The sequence below is a fragment of the Pipistrellus kuhlii genome, unplaced genomic scaffold (assembly GCF_014108245.1).
Source record: "Pipistrellus kuhlii isolate mPipKuh1 unplaced genomic scaffold, mPipKuh1.p scaffold_m20_p_3, whole genome shotgun sequence".
Taxonomy (NCBI): Eukaryota; Metazoa; Chordata; class Mammalia; order Chiroptera; family Vespertilionidae; genus Pipistrellus; species Pipistrellus kuhlii.
The window spans coordinates 48630064-48646542 of record NW_023425529.1 but is presented as its reverse complement, the minus strand read 5'-3'; the positions used below and the strand labels follow the sequence as shown (position 1 = coordinate 48646542).

Genomic DNA, 16479 nt, shown 5'->3' with positions numbered 1-16479 from the left:
GTAAGATTGACCTTTGTCAAGAAGATACTGGCCTAGGACATGACTGTTCCCATGAGTCAAGTTTAGCTAGCAAGTCTCTTTATTTATTTATTTATTTATTTATTTATTTATTATTTTTATTATTATTGCAGAGGTGGGAATTTATTGAAGAACAAGTACAGACTCCCACGTGGGGAGGGGGAAGAGTCCTCTCGTTAGCACGTTTTAATTTCAGACCATCCTGTAGGCCTCTGAGTTTGTAAGGCCCACCATGCCGGCCCCCCTGAGCTCGTCAGGTTTAGTGTGTGACCCTTTTCATCAGTGAAAATACAGTAGAGAAGGAATAAAATGAAGTCATATAGTTAAGCTGCTAAATTACTAAAATCAAGTAGGTTGAAGCATGAGGAAATGATCCTATCCTTGTTTTAACTAGGCTGGGAACTTCAAGTTTTGAAATTCCAGTCCTTCATCAATGCCTGGATATACATCAGACCTCCAAATAAGTCTCTGATTGCCCTGAAAAGACTAAGGATAGAATATTCCTGTATCCACACCTCCTGACATCCATTATCCAGCCACTATGCCATCTTGAGAATTACCATCTTGGACCAATGCAGAGGTTCAGAATATCAGACTGATTCTTCTCAAGAATGTACTTTTTTTTTTTTTAACTGGAACGTTTTAAAAATGTATATTTTTATTGATATCAAAGAGGAAGGGAAAGCTAGAGAGAGATAGAAACATCAATGATGAGAGAGAATCACTGCTTGGTTGCCTTCTGCATGCCCCCCACTGGGCATCAATCCTGCAACTTGGGCACGTGCCCTTGACTGGAATCGAACCCAGGACCCTCAGTCCACAGGCTGATGCTCTATCCATGGAACCAAATCATCCAGGACAAGAATGTACTTTTCACTGTAGGAACTTAGAGCTTTTCTTTCTTCTTCAGACTACTCTGAGTATTGCCTCGTTGTGTTTCTGGTGTGCAAACCCTAGGACCTTTGAATAACTCTTTAACATTTATTTCTAGCCAAAGCCTTCAGACTCTTTTTGAGGTCACTTGACAGCATGATTGATTAGATCATTGAATATTGGTGATTGATTCAATCTCCAGTTCCTGCTCTCCCCTCCCTGGAGGTTGGGTTGGGGGTAAGGGGTGGGGGGAGGTGGGACTGAAAGTTCCAACCACCTAATCATAAGATTGGCTCTCCTGGCAATCAGCTGCCATCCTGAAGTTCAGTCCAGAGCCTCATTAATATAACAAAAGACATCTTTATGGCTCCCAATCGCTTAAGAAATTTCAAGGTTTTTAGGAACACTATGCCTGGACTAGTGATGAAGACCAAATACATACAGGCCTACCTTGGAGATACTGCGGGTTTGCTTTCAGACTACTGCAGTAAAGTGAGTTAAATACTTTGTTTTTCCAGTGCATATAAAAGTTATGTTCACACTATACTGTAGTCTACTAAGTATGCAATAACATTATGTCTGATGTACAAACCTTAATTTAAAAATACTTCATTGCCACTCTGGCCAGTGTGGCTCAGTGGATAGAGGATCAGCTTCCGGTCAAGGGCACATGCCTGGGTTGCAGGCTCGATCCCCTGTAGGTGGCGTGCAGGAGGCAGCCGATCAATGATTCTCTCTCATTATTGATGTTTCTATCTCTCCCTCTCCCTTCCTCTCTGAAATCAAGAATATATTTTAGAAAACTTTATTGTCAAAAAATGCTAATCATCATCTGAGCCTGTTGGGAAAACGGTGCTGATAGATTTGCTTGATGCAAGGTTGCTACCATTAAAAATCAAAATTCAACCAAGTAAATGTAACAATCAAATTGGCTTTATTTAACGATTCATGAATTAGGCCACCAATTCCATGTGGCAAATAGAAAGGAGCTCAGGAGAGTTGTAGAAAAGGAAAGGATTTAAAGGCAGAAAGGGGGTGGGGCAAGGAAATGATTTAGCAAAGAGTGGGTTGTTTTTATTTATTTTTATTTATTTCAGAGAGAGGAAGGGAGAGGGAGACAGAGAAACATCAATGATGAGAGAGAATCTTTGATCGGCTGCCTCCTGCAGGCCCCCTCCTGGGGATCAAGCCCGAAACCTAGGCCTGTGCTTGATGGGAAATGGCACCATGGCCTCCTGGGTTCAGACTCCACCACTGAGCCACGCAGAGCGGGGGAGTGGGCTGTTTTAGACAAGGTTACCAGCCTCTGGGGCGGCATTGGCCTATCAGGCAAATTTCCTCACTAGTGCTGACCAGGAAATTCCAGACTGACTGGTTAAGATTACATTCCTGGGAGAGGCTGAGACTGCAACTAGCTTCGTTATTGCTGAAACGGCAATTGGTTTGTTAATGTGCTTTTAGCACAAGGGACTCCATTTAGGCCCAGTTTTCTCTCTTCTCTCCCTCCCTCCCTCCCTCCCTCCCTCCCTCCCTCCCTCCCTCCCTCTCTCCCTCCCTTTCCCTCTCTCTCCCTCTCTCTCCAGGTTGTTAAAGTAGTTGGTTGGAAAGGCTAAACTTGCAAGCCTTGCCGCCCGGTGTCTGAGTTTTGCTGGAGGTTGGGAGTCTGTTGCTTGTCTGATGCTCCACTTCAGGGCATTTGGTGGTAGCTTTATGTATTCAACTGAGCCTCTTTCAGCACTGTTTGGTACTGCCTGACCCCAAACTCCAGGAAGGAGTTGCAGGGCGGTTTTTGCATCCCCTGTTCATGTTTGGTAGCATTTGGTAGAATGCTTGCTTTCATTATAACCTACCACCAGTCAGTCAGATTGTGGGAAAGGAGACACAAACTAACTGATGATTGCTGAACAGCCAAACCGGCTTAGATCCCTTGGCATCATCCTGTGTGTTCCTCTTCCCATCCATCCACCCATCCACCACCCCTCCATCCCTCCATCCACACCGTGCCCTCCCCTGTGCCTGCGTGGGGGTTTGTGCAGCGGCCTCCTATCTCCGCGCTGAGATAGGAGAGAGGCCGGACCAGAAGGGCCCGGAGCCCGGGGAGCTCTGCGTCCCGGGGAGGAGAGCAGAGAACAGGGGAGGCGGCCAGAGCGTGGACGGGAGCTTGGAGTTGGGGTCGGGTTTTGGCTTCCCCGGGCAGCAGGGAGGAGGGAGCGTCCTCCTCCCGGGCATCAGCGCTGCAGAGAAGCCGAAACTGAGGTGGGGAGGTTGGGAACACCCACAACTGCTCGCGGGGCGGCCGGCTGTCCCGGCGCCCGGAGCGGAGGGGGTCCCGGGCCGCGCGGAGCCCCTCCGGGCTCGGCGGCTCTGCGCCCCGCGCTCCTCGCTCCGGGCCCGCCGGGCGGGGCGCTGCGCCCGAGCGGCGGGGGGCGCTGCCTCCTCCGGGACGGCGGGGGGCGCTGCGGGCCGGGCGGCGGGGGCGGCCCGGGCCGGCGCGGCGAGCGGCGCGGCGGATGGAGACTCTGGCCGCGGCCGGCGGCGCCGCCTCCTCGTCGGGCCGGGCACGGCGGGCCGGGGCCTTTGTGTGAGGCGGCGGCGGCGGCGATGGTGCTGGGGCCCCGCGGAGCCGGGTAAGCGCGGCCGGGCCGAGGGCTGCCCTCGCCGGGGCGCGACCCCCGCCCTGGCCTCCTCGCCCTCGGGGGCGCCCTGCCGCCCGCTCCCCCCGCCGGACCCACCTCCCCGGCGCCCCCGGCCTCCGGCGGCCCCGCGCCCCCGCCCCCGGGGACTCCGGGCTCCTGGGGGAGGAGGGGCCGAGGTGCTCCGTGTCCCCCGAACGGAGTGCCCCGGCCCGATCCGGTGCCTTCTCCCGGGCCGGCCTCCGGGGGGGAGACCGGCGCCCCGGGATGGTGGGGGCGCCCCCTCGCAAGTTCGGAGCCTGCCCCCTCCTGCCCGCGCTCAGGCCGCCCGGCGCCCCGACCTGCCGGCGGCGGAGGGTGGCCGCAGGGCCCGGGGGTGCCGGGCTGGCACCAGACAATGCCGGGGCGCCCGGCCGCGGGAGTGGGAGCTGGCGGAGTGAGCGAGGTGGGCGGGGGCGGACCGGTGCTCCCGCCCTCCCCTCAGGGTGCGGGCTCCCAGGGGGAAGAGGGCCATGGGGCCAGCCTTTGACCCGCACCATTAGATGTTTTCTCGTGGCAGCAAGTAAACCTCTTAGTTCGTGTCAACATAAGTATCTAACCCGGGAAAGGGCGGTGGGGAAAAAAAATCAAGCATATTTAAGAAATACTAAATACCACAGTTAGGTTCTACTTTGCTTTACTCCTTTGAGTTCTAAAGTATTCTAACTTCATAGCTTACAGAGAAGGCAGGAGGTCAGTGTCGGAATGGCTCTGGGTCATGGAGAGGAGAGAGGAGGCAGGTGGTGCAGGTAGGGAGAGACGGGAACTCAAGAATGAGCAGGAGGTTTACTGAGGGACTGAAAGGACAAGCAACGTTAGAAAACTGAAAGGCAGAGGGAGCATCCTTACCTTTTCCCCAGCAGCTAAAAGGGCTTTTGCTAACTGTTTACATGTGTGTATGATGTAGTGAGATAGGACAGCTGTAGTTAGGAGGAAACTCATTGGAGCCAGTTGCTCTGGTCATGAAGCATAAGGTTGTGTCAGAGAGGATACCCCTAGCTTGGCTCCGAGGCCTACAACCTCTCTCACTGACTCTCTCTTCAAGACCGAGCTCTCCGATTTGTTTCAGTGGTTTTGGCTCTGGGTGTGACAGCTCTGTATTTGGTCTATGCAGGGAGCGGGGTGATGGTCCTGTCATGTTTGCTCTCCTTGCTCTCAGCAGAATGGAGCAGCTCTCCATGTCTGCTCCCCCTGCTCCCCATGTGAGGTGTGGGGACCCCCAGGCCGGCAGGGATGTGTTTGGCCATCCGTCTCCTCTCTTTGCTGTCCCCAGATTACCCGTGCTGACAAGGAGGCCACTTCACAGGAGCTGCGAAGATGGGCATGAGGATCAAACTACAAAGCACCAACCACCCCAACAACCTGCTGAAGGAACTCAACAAGTGCCGGCTCTCGGAGACCATGTGCGACGTCACCATCGTGGTGGGGAGCCGCTCCTTCCCGGCCCACAAAGCTGTGCTGGCCTGCGCGGCCGGCTACTTCCAGAACCTCTTCCTGAACACCGGGCTCGATGCCGCCAGGACCTACGTGGTGGACTTCATCACCCCCGCCAACTTCGAGAAGATCCTGAGCTTTGTCTACACGTCCGAGCTCTTCACAGACCTGATCAACGTCGGGGTCATCTACGAGGTCGCCGAGCGCCTGGGCATGGAGGACCTCCTCCGGGCCTGCCACTCCACCTTCCCTGACCTGGAGGGCACTGCCGCGGCCAAGTCCCTGACCAGCACCGGCGAGAGCCACGCGGGCACCCTGGGCTGCGGCTCGGCGGAACCCGCCCATCCCCTCGGAGAACTCCGGGGTGGCGGGGGGCACTTCGGTCCTGAGAGAAACTATGTTTTACCTGGCGATGCTGGGGGAAGCTATAAAGACGAAGAGAGAAACGTTACCGGTGACTCTAACCACAGCCTGCCTCTGCCGCAGCAGCCACTGCCGCCAAAGACCGAAGACCACGATGCTCCTGCTCCTTTCACCTCTGTACCCAGTGTGGCGGCCCAGCCAGCCCTGGGCACGGTCAGCATGGCCATCCAAACCAGCACAAGCTCCTGCCAGCCGTACAAGCTTCAGAGCAACGGGGACTTCGGCAAAAACAGCTTCTTCCCCCCGGACAATGCGATAGACATCACCACGGGGACCAACTCCTGTCTGAGCAACAGCGACCACTCCAAAGACCCGGGCTTCGAGCAGATGGATGACCTCCAGCTGGAGGACCTGGGGGAGGACGACCTGCAGTTTGAAGACCCCGCCGAGGAGATGGGCACGGCGGAGGAGGTGATCGAGCTGAGTGATGACAGCGAGGACGAGCTGACTTTCGGGGACAGCGACAACCGAGAGAACAAGGCCATGCCCTGCCAGGTGTGCAAGAAGGTCCTCGAGCCCAACATCCAGCTGATCCGGCAGCACGCCCGGGACCACGTGGACCTGCTGACAGGCAACTGCAAGGTGTGTGAGACCCACTTCCAGGACCGAAACTCCCGGGTGACCCACGTTCTGTCTCACATCGGCATTTTCCTCTTCTCCTGCGACATGTGTGAGACGAAGTTCTTCACCCAGTGGCAGCTGACGCTGCACCGACGGGATGGGATATTCGAGAACAACATCATCGTCCACCCCAGCGACCCCCTGCCCGGGAAGCTGGGCCTGTTTCCGGGGGCGGCCTCCGCGGAACTGAAGTGTGCGGCCTGCGGGAAGGCGCTGGCCAAAGATTTCCACGTGGTCCGGGGCCACATCCTGGACCATCTGACCTTGAAGGGCCAGGCCTGCAGTGTCTGCGACCAGCGCCACCTCAACCTCTGCAGCCTCATGTGGCACATGCTCTCCCACCTCGGCATCTCGGTCTTCTCCTGCTCCGTCTGCGCCAACAGCTTCGTGGACTGGCACCTCCTGGAGAAGCACATGGCCGTGCACCAAAGCCTGGAAGACACCCTCTTCCGCTGCCACTTGTGCAGCCAGAGCTTCAAGTCGGAGGCCGCCTACCGCTACCACGTCAGCCAGCACAAATGCGGCGGCGGCGGCGGCCTCGACCCCCGGCCCGGCTTTGGGCTGCAGCACCCCGCCCTCCCGAAGCGGAAGCTGCCAGCGGAGGAGTTCCTGAGCGAGGAGCTGGCGCTGCAGGGCCAGCCTGGGAACAGCAAGTACAGCTGCAAGGTCTGTGGCAAAAGGTTTGCCCACACGAGCGAGTTCAACTACCACCGGCGGATCCACACGGGCGAGAAGCCGTACCAGTGTAAGGTCTGCCACAAGTTCTTCCGAGGCCGCTCGACCATCAAGTGCCACCTGAAGACGCACTCGGGGGCCCTCATGTACCGCTGCACCGTCTGTGGCCACTACAGCTCCACCCTGAACCTCATGAGCAAGCACGTGGGCGTGCACAAAGGCAGCCTCCCGCCCGACTTCACCATCGAGCAGACCTTCATGTACATCATCCATTCCAAAGAGGCGGAGAAGAGCCCGGACAGCTGACTGGGTCCCACCGGAGCCCGGGGGCGCCCCCAGGTGGCAGCCAGGACATCGGTTTTCTCCTAGTGGCTGTTCATCCCACCCCTAGCTGAAGTTACAGTTCTGCCTTGCTAGGAATTCTGTCCTCTTGCGTTTAAAGAAGAAAAAAAAAAAAAGAAGAAATAGCACATGAGCTGTTACTGTTTCAGAGAAGCAGCGGCCCTATCATGTTTACCTCCTTACCTGTTCTTGCTCATGAAGGGCCGTGTTTTTTTTATTCTTTTGAGGCTGATCTTGGGATCTCATCAGGTAGTTGGTGTCAGCCAGATCCCCCTCCCCCAGCCTCCCGAGTTTTATGCTGCTAAGAATCCAACCAACAGTCTCACTGAATAGAGGAGGCGGGGAGCGTTCTCACTGTGGGTAGAACTGCCAGACCTCCGTCTGGGACAACCAGCCGTGAGCGAGTCTGGCAGTGTGGTCGCTTAGAAAAGACTAGTCAGCAGGGCAGCTCACCTCAGGTTCCATTCCAGGCCCTCAGCAGAGAAAAGGCAACAGGGATGGAGGTGCCTGTTGCTCTTCCACGCCTCTAATCTGCTGACTGGACAGTCAGATCTTTTGGAAGCTAGATCCAAACTGGGGACTGAGCTTTCTATTTAGATCAGAAAGCTTTGGGGTGAATCCTGGCCGGGGCCACCAGAAGTGGCAGCCTGGATGGACAGGAAGGGAGGTTTCTCTTTTCTCCTCAATTCCAAAGAAACACGGTTTCATGGAGTGATGGCCCAGGACGTCAGGCCTTCCCGGGGGCGGGGGGCCAAGAGGACAGGGAGGATATAGTCGGTTCTGCGTCCTCTGGCCACCTCCACCCACCGTGAATTTTCTGTTGGAGAAGTGGGGATGTCTCTGACAGCAGCAGCCTTGCCTTAATTTATATCCTGTCTCCCGCCTAGAAGTGTGTTTGACCTGTCGTGTAGATGAGAAGACCCATGAGGGGGGTGATGGACTGGAAGCCCTTCAGGATGGAAGGGACTGAGTAACTGGTGGTGTGCAGCGGAGGCCTCTCTGCCCCAGCTGGGTAACCTGTTTTGTGCACTGGGGCAGGAGCATTGGCAGTTGACTTTTGACCTGCTGGAATTTATCCTGATCTGTCTTTGTGTTGCCGCCAGTGGGCGCTATTGGCTGACAGCTAGTTCAGGGCCTTCCCTTGACTGGGAGACATTTCTGCCCAGCTCCGGGGGCTTTGTTGTTAGTTGGCTTTTGAGGGGGCCCTTGATCTCACGTCCTCATCGGCTCACCTCAGTACACACTACCTCACCTGCTCAGGCCAGCGCTGGGGGTCCCTGAGCTAGGCCCCGACCCTGCTCCTGGTGGGACTCGGCAGCAAGTGGTTTTTAATGAACTCACAAAGCCTTTTTTGGACATGAATATTTATTTATTTTTATTTTTGTATGCATATTACCCAGCATCTCTTGGATAAGAGACTTCAGGAAAATGAGTTTCTCCCCAGCAAGGAGCCATATCCGCGGGAGGATCCTGGCCAGAAATGTGGGAAGTAGGCGAGAACTGGGAGAGAACGTTTCAAGCCTTTAAACAGGGCAAATTCTTTTTGTTCTCCCCAGACAGGCTCTTACAGAATGTACCCAGGGGCAGCTGATGTAAGAAACCAGAAAGTTGGGGCTTGTTAAGTTCCTAGGCCTTTCCTCCTCCTCCCGTCCTGTGATGGAGTAGACTGGGGACCGGTCTGGGGGGACCAAGTCACATGAAGGACCTTTTTGCACATTTTCTCATCCCTCCTAAACTCGGAACACTATATGAAGACATACAGGCAAACCGAAGCTTCATCTTTGGTGCACCTGCTGCCTCTCCCCAGCCCTGGACTTCCCCAGCCTCTGACTTGGAGGGCATGGCTCTCTGCTGGCCACTCCATGAAGGGACTTGTACACATGGCCCCCTTTCACCATCTAAACCCAACTTACGAATCTTCCCTGGAAACACGCTTGTCAGGAGAGCAGTGCTGAGACTGTTCATCTCTGAGAGCGTCTCCTTTTCCCACACTGACCTTTAGAAAGTTAAGAAAGAAAATGTGCAAAAGCCTACCGTCAAGTGTTTGCTAAGCTTCTCAAGCCTGAGCCATCCCGCCCAGACGGTAGGTGAGGACTGGTTTCTGAAGGGCCAGATTTGAGGGAGCTGGTACTGGAACCCAGCGAGTGTGCTGGACAGACCCTTTTCCTTATCAGAGGGCGTCATGGATGCTGGGTAGTCTGTATACTTAACCTGAAACTGTGAAGTATTCCCTTTTTGCCAGTAAACCAAAAAGCAAATCCTTGAAACTTTGCCCCTGAAACACTATAAACAACACACTGCACTCCCTGGTCCCCCTGAGGCCACGTGGTGATCAGGGCGGCCAGGTGGTTGCAGACAGGCATGTAGCAGGGTCAGTAGCTCATGAGGCTCAATGACCAAACCCTGTTTCTCCACTTGTCCCCTGGACTCACACCCAACCCCTCCCTCCGTTCAGTCACGTTTGCTGCCCCTGCCTCCAGCTCCCCCTTTTCTGAACTGTTTTACTTGAAACACTAGCGTGTGGCAAAGGGCACTCTAGGATACCTAGTGGAAGATACTCATTTTATTTTGAGTTTTTTATTTTTTCAACCTTTGTTTGATTTTGTCACGGAACTCCGTTTAGCACTGTCTCCTGCTGTTTCCTTTTGAGGTTCTGTTTGACCCTTGAATGTCTTCTCCCGTGTCCTCCTTTTTCTTGTTCTGTACGCCAGACTGGCTACGTAATTGGCAAAGCCCTTTACTTAAAAATGATGTTTAAGAATTTTCCGATGGCAATGGTAGAGCATTAAACGGAGCGTGAGGCTGTTCTCAGCCTGCTTCCCCGGGAGAGGGGCTCCTTGGACGGCGCCCTGGGTTAAAGAGAGAGGCTGCTTGTGGCCAGAGGAGGGGACCATCATCCCGGCTCTTCTGTGCCTGCTGCCCGCCGGGAGGCTCTGCTGGGCCCTCATTGGGCCCTAAATGTTAAGACTCCATGGAGTGCCTAGTTCATGGCTAATTGGGAAGAAAGGAGGTGGGGGTGGGGCTCTGGCCTAGGTGGCCCCTAAGAACCAGAAAAATGGGTAAAAGTTCTTTTTAAAAATTATTCTATTGATTTTTTTTTTTTTTTAACAGAGAGGAAGGGAGAGGGATAGAGAGTTAGAAACATCGATGAGAGAGAAACATCAATCAGCTGCCTCCTGTACACTCCCTACTGGGGATGTGTCCGAAACCAAGGCACATGCATGCCCTTGACCGGAATCGAACCTGGAACCCTTCAGTCCACATGCTGACGCTCTGTCCACTGAGCCAAACTGGTTTCAGCATGGGTAAAAGTTCTTTCTGACTTCTCTTCTGACCTGTCAGCACCCTTTGTCTCCAGGACAAGTCTTGGGGCTTAAATACCTTCTCCCAGTGAGGTTTTGCTACTGATGATTTTTCTCCCTCTTCTGGTCTCGTGCTGTGCCCTTTGTTTTCCCAGATGACTCTACTGTGGAAATGAATTTAAATTCCTCTATGGATGGACACTGAACTTATTGCCATGGGAGTAGGCTATGTGGAGAATCTGTGCCCATATGGGAGTCGTTACACCTCCTTTTCCCTAGCCCGCACTGAAGGAGGAGGGAGGGTACACAGCATTCATTTCAATGTGGTTATCGTAAGTTGACATCAGGATGAAGATGGAATTGTTTGGATTTCAGTATTTCTTTAACACCCTTCCTTTGTCCAGTCCACCCTCCCCTCCCACTTCTACTAGCTAAAGTCTCTTACAAAATGGAGAACAGTTGTTGATGTGTAACTCCTTCCATTAAATTAATGAGTACTGACCTCCTAATATTTAAGTGTTTACTATCTATTGCTGTAAAGTTTTGTATATTTTGTAAACATTTCCCCCCCAAATAGTAGATGTCTAAAATCGTTGTACATCTGATTCTTTTATATTCCATTGTTCGGCACAAAGTGTGGTTTTTATTTAGAATAAAAAAAGGAAATTGGACATGGGAGTTCTTTTCCTGTTTACTGTGATCATGCTCATCCCTTGAGTTGGAAGATCTGGACAGTCACCCGTTGAGTGTCAGTAATCTGCTCAGCAGATTTAGGCTTTTTCAAGCCTGAGCGATCCCTCCCAGACCTTTTCCTTCCCTGCAGCTGGAATTCCCCAGAGTTAACTTGTTGACAGTTTTTGTTTGTTTGTTTTTCAAATAAATTTTTATTCATTTCAGAGAGGAAGGCAGAGAGAGAGAGAGAGAGAGAGAGAGAGAGAGAGAGAGAGAGCGAGCGAGAGAGAAACATCAGTGATGAGAGAGAATCACAGATTGGCTGCCTCTTACACACCCCCTACCAGGGACTGAGCCCACACCCAGACATATGCCCTTGACCGGAATCGAACCTGGGATCCTTCAGTCCACAGACCGATGCTCTATCCACGTAGCCAAACTGGCTAGGGCTTGACCGGTTTTTAGTGGGAAATTAAGTCAATGACCCAACTTTTTCAGGGGGACCATCCCTGAGGGGATCTGTCGGCCCAGAGAGTGAAGTGGAACTCAGCCAATGTCTAGTGGACTTGAAAATTGGCAATAAGTTGTCTTGCCAGTGCCATCTAATGCCCTGTGACAGGGGACGTCGGAGTGGGGAGAGGCAGGTCAGACAGAGGAGGCAGAGGTTTGGCATAATTTCCCGACAGGGAAGGGTGCGATGTGGCCCATTTGGTCTCAGCTCCTGCCTGGCCCTGGCCCCGTCTGCGCAGTAAGTGCTGAGCTGAGCAGCCTTGCTGCCGTCAGCACTGCCTGTTCCCTCCTCCCAAGGCCCTGAGGAAATGCGCTGCCAGGGAGATAACTGGTTGTGGGAGTGAAACCGTGAGAAGACCACAACCTTGGGGAAGTGGACTCGGGTAACCTGGGATGTGGCAGATATAAAACTGGGTTTTCTTAGGAAACTTGGAGCCCGAGTCAGGGAAGGCAGTGATATGGGCATCAGGTGCTGGCTTGGTTTTTACGGGGGCATAAGGGAAGAAAGTTTTCACTGTGTTTCCTGCATTGGGGGAAGCCCTTACTGTACACCCTGGACTCTCCCGGGTGGAAAGTGCCAGAATGAAAGATGAAATGGAGAGGGCCGGAGACCGGGATGCCAGGTCATAGGCTTTATTGAAGAGAAGAGGACCACTGCCGGCTGCTTCCAGAGAGAGGAGCGGAAGAGAGCGAGGGCCGGGGTACAAGCACTTTTTAGGAGGATAGGGGACGGGGCTTAGGGCACTCAGCACACGCTGATGGGTGGTTTCATGTAAGGCCTATGATTAGGGACGTAGGGGGGCTTAGGGTATTTGGCAGGTGCTGATTGGTGGTTCAATGCTCAGGAATGTCCGGCTGCAGATGGAGTTTGCATCTTTCCATCAGTTGGAGGAAGGGAGGATCTATCAGAAAGCCTTCAGCTCTGTGCCACCGAGCAGTTGTTTGTAGCTTAAGAACCTTTAAGGTTGGGCCCAGTGCACAGGTGGATCATAGATACCGATTTCCCCCTGCTTCTGACCCACGGGCACACACCATTGGAGCGCATGTTTATGCATCTGCTGAATGCAGGTTCAGATTTCTGAAAGCAGAGGAGACAGCACCCCGGGCCAATGACTTATTCCAAGTTAAACATCCCAGACGCACAGCCCTGGGCAGGACAGAGGTCTCAGCGATTGTGTCTCTGGGCCCTCCGGTCTCCACCGACAGGACAGAGACCAAGGAACCTGTGGACTTGAACCTGCTCTTAGGCTTTGCTTCCACCAGAGTTCGTGGACATGGTCCTAGTTTTCCAGACTGACAGCCTTTCCAGAAGATCTGCTTGTTATCAAGAGCAACGGTCGCCAACTGGTGGTCCGTGGACCACTGGAGGTCCGTGAAGTCCGAAAGGTTGGCGACCGCTGACCAAGAGGACTTCTCGTCCTACCGGTAGACAAGTGTTACCAGAAGTAAGTTGCTGGACAGGTAAATCGTGAAAAGACTACACCCGGGAGAAAGAAGTACAAGGATGGGAACTGAGAGAAGAATACCAGAACCCCGGCCGGTGACAGAATTGGGAAATTACTGCATCCTGTCCTGTGCAGGGGCCAGAGCATCTGTCAGTGCTTGCAGCTGGCTGTCCCAGGGCCTGCTCCCAGAATGGATGTCTCTTGTTATTTTTCTACGGTCTGGGGAGAAAGGGAGGAACAGGGGTGGGTTTCTGAGAGCATCCAGTTTAGATCCGAAATGTCCTAGATCCAAAGCTGGGAGGAGAGGGGCGAGCTGTGAGGAGCAATTACCCTGGGGCAGCTCCTCTGCTCTGGGGGAAGGGGCGCCGGATGGACAAGCGGAGGGGAGAGTGTCAACAAGGAAATGGAGAACTTCCTGGATGGTGGAAGGGGGTGGAGGACCATCCTGCCAGGCCAGCTGCGGGGTGTCCATGCAGACCTCGGCCTCACCCTGCCCTCTTCCCCGCTCCCCGGACTCCCACAGCACCGAGGTTGCTGCCCAGAAACGTCCTGCTGAGACCTTCTGTTTTCTTGGCCTCTGGCCTCTTGTCCCCACAGCCTGTGTGGTGCGTGGTGCGCTGGGAGATCGGCAAGCGCGCGCGCACACACACACACACACACACACACACACACACACATGCACAGGAAAGTTTTGAGGGGTTCTTGCAGAGCTCACTCTTCCCCCCGGGGTGATTTCTGCAGCGCGTGTGCTTTCTGCTGAGCATCTGTTTAGCCTTAGCTCCTTTCCCGCTCACAGCTGCAAGTGCAGCCTTTTAGAGATCCAGAGTCACGGCTGGCTCTATTATTTATTTCACCCTTTCTCCTGTGCATGCGTCTGCCTTGGACACAAGGACTGAGACAAATAGGACAACACCAAGGACCCATTCCTGATCCCTCTCTGCCCCTTCCCCCTCTCCCCGCCTCCAGGTATAAGGTAGACTCCAGTGGACCGACCATGAGTACTTTGACCCTTTTCCCTGTTCCCCCGTCTCCCCCCCGCCCCCCCCAATCTCTCACCGACACCTCCAGCTTTCTACTTCATGGGGGAGGAGAGCGAGACCCACCTCAGCTGGCTGTAAGAGACTGAGGAGCGGAGATGGGTGAGGTGTCTGGTGCCTGGAAGTGCAGGCTGGGGTGGTGGGGGCCCGCAGCCGTGGGCCCGGCGCCCTCCACGGTGATGATGATGGAATGCTGCGTGGAGGAGGAGGAAGACGAGGCCCGTCTGCCCGCCCCGGGCTGGGCCTTGGGAAGGTAGTGGACCACGGCACTCAGCAGCCGGCCCCGGAAGCCGGGGCTGAGGAAGTTGTACAGGATGGGGTTGAGGACGCAGTGGAGCATGGAGAAGCAGTCGATGACGTCGTAGAAGAAGAAGAGCAGGTGGGCCAGGTAGCAGTGGAGGTAGATGTCGGCCCCGTGCAGCGAGAGCAGCAGCAGGCTCACGTGGTAGGGCAGCCAGCAGACGGCAAAGACGGCGATGTAGGCGCACACCAGCAGGCAGTGGCGCCGGCTCTCGGGCCGCCCCGCCCGCCTCAGCCGCCAGGCCGTGAGCGCGTTGAAGACCGTGATGAGAGGGAAGGGCAGCAGGAAGCCCAGGACGGTGGTGGACAGGGTCACCGCCAGGGCCCACGCGCTGTAGCTTTCAAAGGGTGCCATGAAGAGGCACATGGGCTCGGAGCTCTCCACCAGCTCCATGTGGACCACCTCGGGCAGCGGGATGATGGCCGAGAGCACCCAGACGCCCGCACACACCGCCCGCCGCGCCTGGTGCTGGTGGCGCTGCCAGGCGGGCGAGGTACCGGCCAGGGTCACGTAGCGGTCGATGCTGAGGCACACCAGGAAGAAGATGCTGCTGTACATGTTGGCGAAGTAGAAGTAGTGGCTGAAGCGGCAGGAGAAGCTGCCCCAGAGCCAGGTGTAGTCCAGCGTGACCTCCAGCATCCACACGGGCAGGGACAGGACGACGCCCAGGTCCGCGATGGCCATGTGGAGGACGTAGAGGCTCAGCAGGCCCGCCCGGCCCGAGCGGCGCCAGTTGACGCAGATCACCAGGAGGTTCTCCACCAGCCCCACCACGAAGATGGCCAGGTAGAGGACAAAGAGGGCCACCCGCTTGGTGCTCTCGCTGAGCTCCACCTGGCACTCGGGCAGAGAGTGGTTGAAGAAGTAGAGCAGGTCGGTCCAGTTGTGGACCTCGCCAAGGTCGCTCGTGGGCCCCGCAGCGACCCCGACGGAGGGCCCGGCCTCCATGCTGGCCGTGACCGACATGAGGACCAGCAAATGCCTGGCGGGGAGAAGGGAGTGCTGGAGGAGAAAGGAGGTTGGAAAGCAGCTCTGTGTCCCCTAGGTCGCAGGGCTCCGGGACCAGGAGGCTTTGGGGAAAGATCCTGGGTCTGAAGAGGCAAGAAAGGGGAAGTGAACGTTCAAACTGTGAGTAAATAGCACACAACTTACTTCTCAGCTTTGACCCAAGAGCGGAGATACGTCGCTAAGGGGCCTCAGTGGTGGGACAGGCCAGATCTCTGCCCAGCCTGCCAGGCCCCCCTTCTCCAGCCTCAGGTGGGCTGGCTGCTCCCACCTCCGCTCACACGCCCACACCGCTCCTCAGGAGGCTCTTGGCTGTCTTGTCATGTGGGCTTTGGATGCACTGCGTGCGCGCTCTCGCTCGCACGCCCTCTCCCTCCCTCTCTCTCTCTCTCTCTCTCTCTCTCTCTCTCTCTCTCTCTCTCTCTCTCTCTCTCTCTCTCTCTCTCTCTCTCTCTCTCTGTCTCGCCCCCTCTCTCATCTGTGGATCTTGCAGGAAAGGCAGTTATCTCCAAGCCCCATTCCCTGCTTCCCTGAGAGAGGGCAGCACTCACCTGAGTTTCCTTGGGGCACCTCGGTCCTGGAGGCAGAGGGTCTGGACTCTCGGGGAGCTGCAAGGAGGCTGGAGGGACGACGGCCTTGCGGGCCTTGCGGCTGCCTGTGCTTCGGCCTCAGGGCTGCCCTTCTCATCCGGGAAGCAGTATCACTGGCTGAGGCTCTGTGGGAAAGGACCGGGAGTTTTCCTGCCTTCCCCCAATCCAGTTAGAGGGGAAGTCACGGAAAAAGACCCAGTGGGCCAGTGGTGGGGAGGAGTCAGGCTGCAGCATTAAAATCCAGATTCCTCACTCACCAACAGTGCGAATTTACCTCTTTTAGGGAAAAAAAAAAATTCCTTTATTTATTCAGTTAGTTTTGTAAATTCTCACCTGAGGATATTTTCCCATTTATTTTTAGAGATAGTGGAAGGGACGGGGAGAGAGCTCATAGAGACCCATTGATTAATTGCCTCCTGCGCATACCCAACCAGGGCTGGGGCTCAAACTTGCTACTGAAGTACGAGCCCTTGATGGGTATTGAACCCAGGACCCTTCAGGCCACAGGTTGACACTCTATCCCCTGAGCCAAATGACAAGAGTATGTGTGTGAGAATAA

The 16479-nt window shown here is 55.0% G+C and overlaps 2 protein-coding genes across 3 annotated transcripts; one reads left to right on the top strand and one right to left on the bottom strand.

The window, feature by feature from the left end:
* Window positions 1–3366: 3366 nt before the first annotated feature.
* ZBTB39 (zinc finger and BTB domain containing 39) lies at window positions 3367–9344 on the top strand. Its single transcript, XM_036454545.2, has 2 exons — window positions 3367–3518; window positions 4837–9344. The coding sequence occupies exon 2, from the start codon at window positions 4881–4883 to the stop codon at window positions 7020–7022; it is 2142 nt and encodes a 713-aa protein (XP_036310438.1). The 5' UTR covers window positions 3367–3518; window positions 4837–4880; the 3' UTR covers window positions 7023–9344.
* A 4604-nt stretch (window positions 9345–13948) lies between these two features.
* Window positions 13949–16097, bottom strand: GPR182 (G protein-coupled receptor 182). Of its 2 annotated transcripts, none has more exons than XM_036454547.2 (2): window positions 15882–16097; window positions 13949–15307 (listed from the first exon to the last, which is right to left on the bottom strand). In XM_036454547.2, the coding sequence occupies exon 2, from the start codon at window positions 15289–15291 to the stop codon at window positions 14092–14094; it is 1200 nt and encodes a 399-aa protein (XP_036310440.1). In that variant the 5' UTR covers window positions 15292–15307; window positions 15882–16097; the 3' UTR covers window positions 13949–14091. The 2 variants fall into 2 exon arrangements, with proteins under 2 accessions (XP_036310440.1, XP_036310439.1); XM_036454546.2 differs by having other exon boundaries at window positions 13949–15416; window positions 15882–16096.
* Between the last annotated feature and the right edge of the window lie 382 nt (window positions 16098–16479).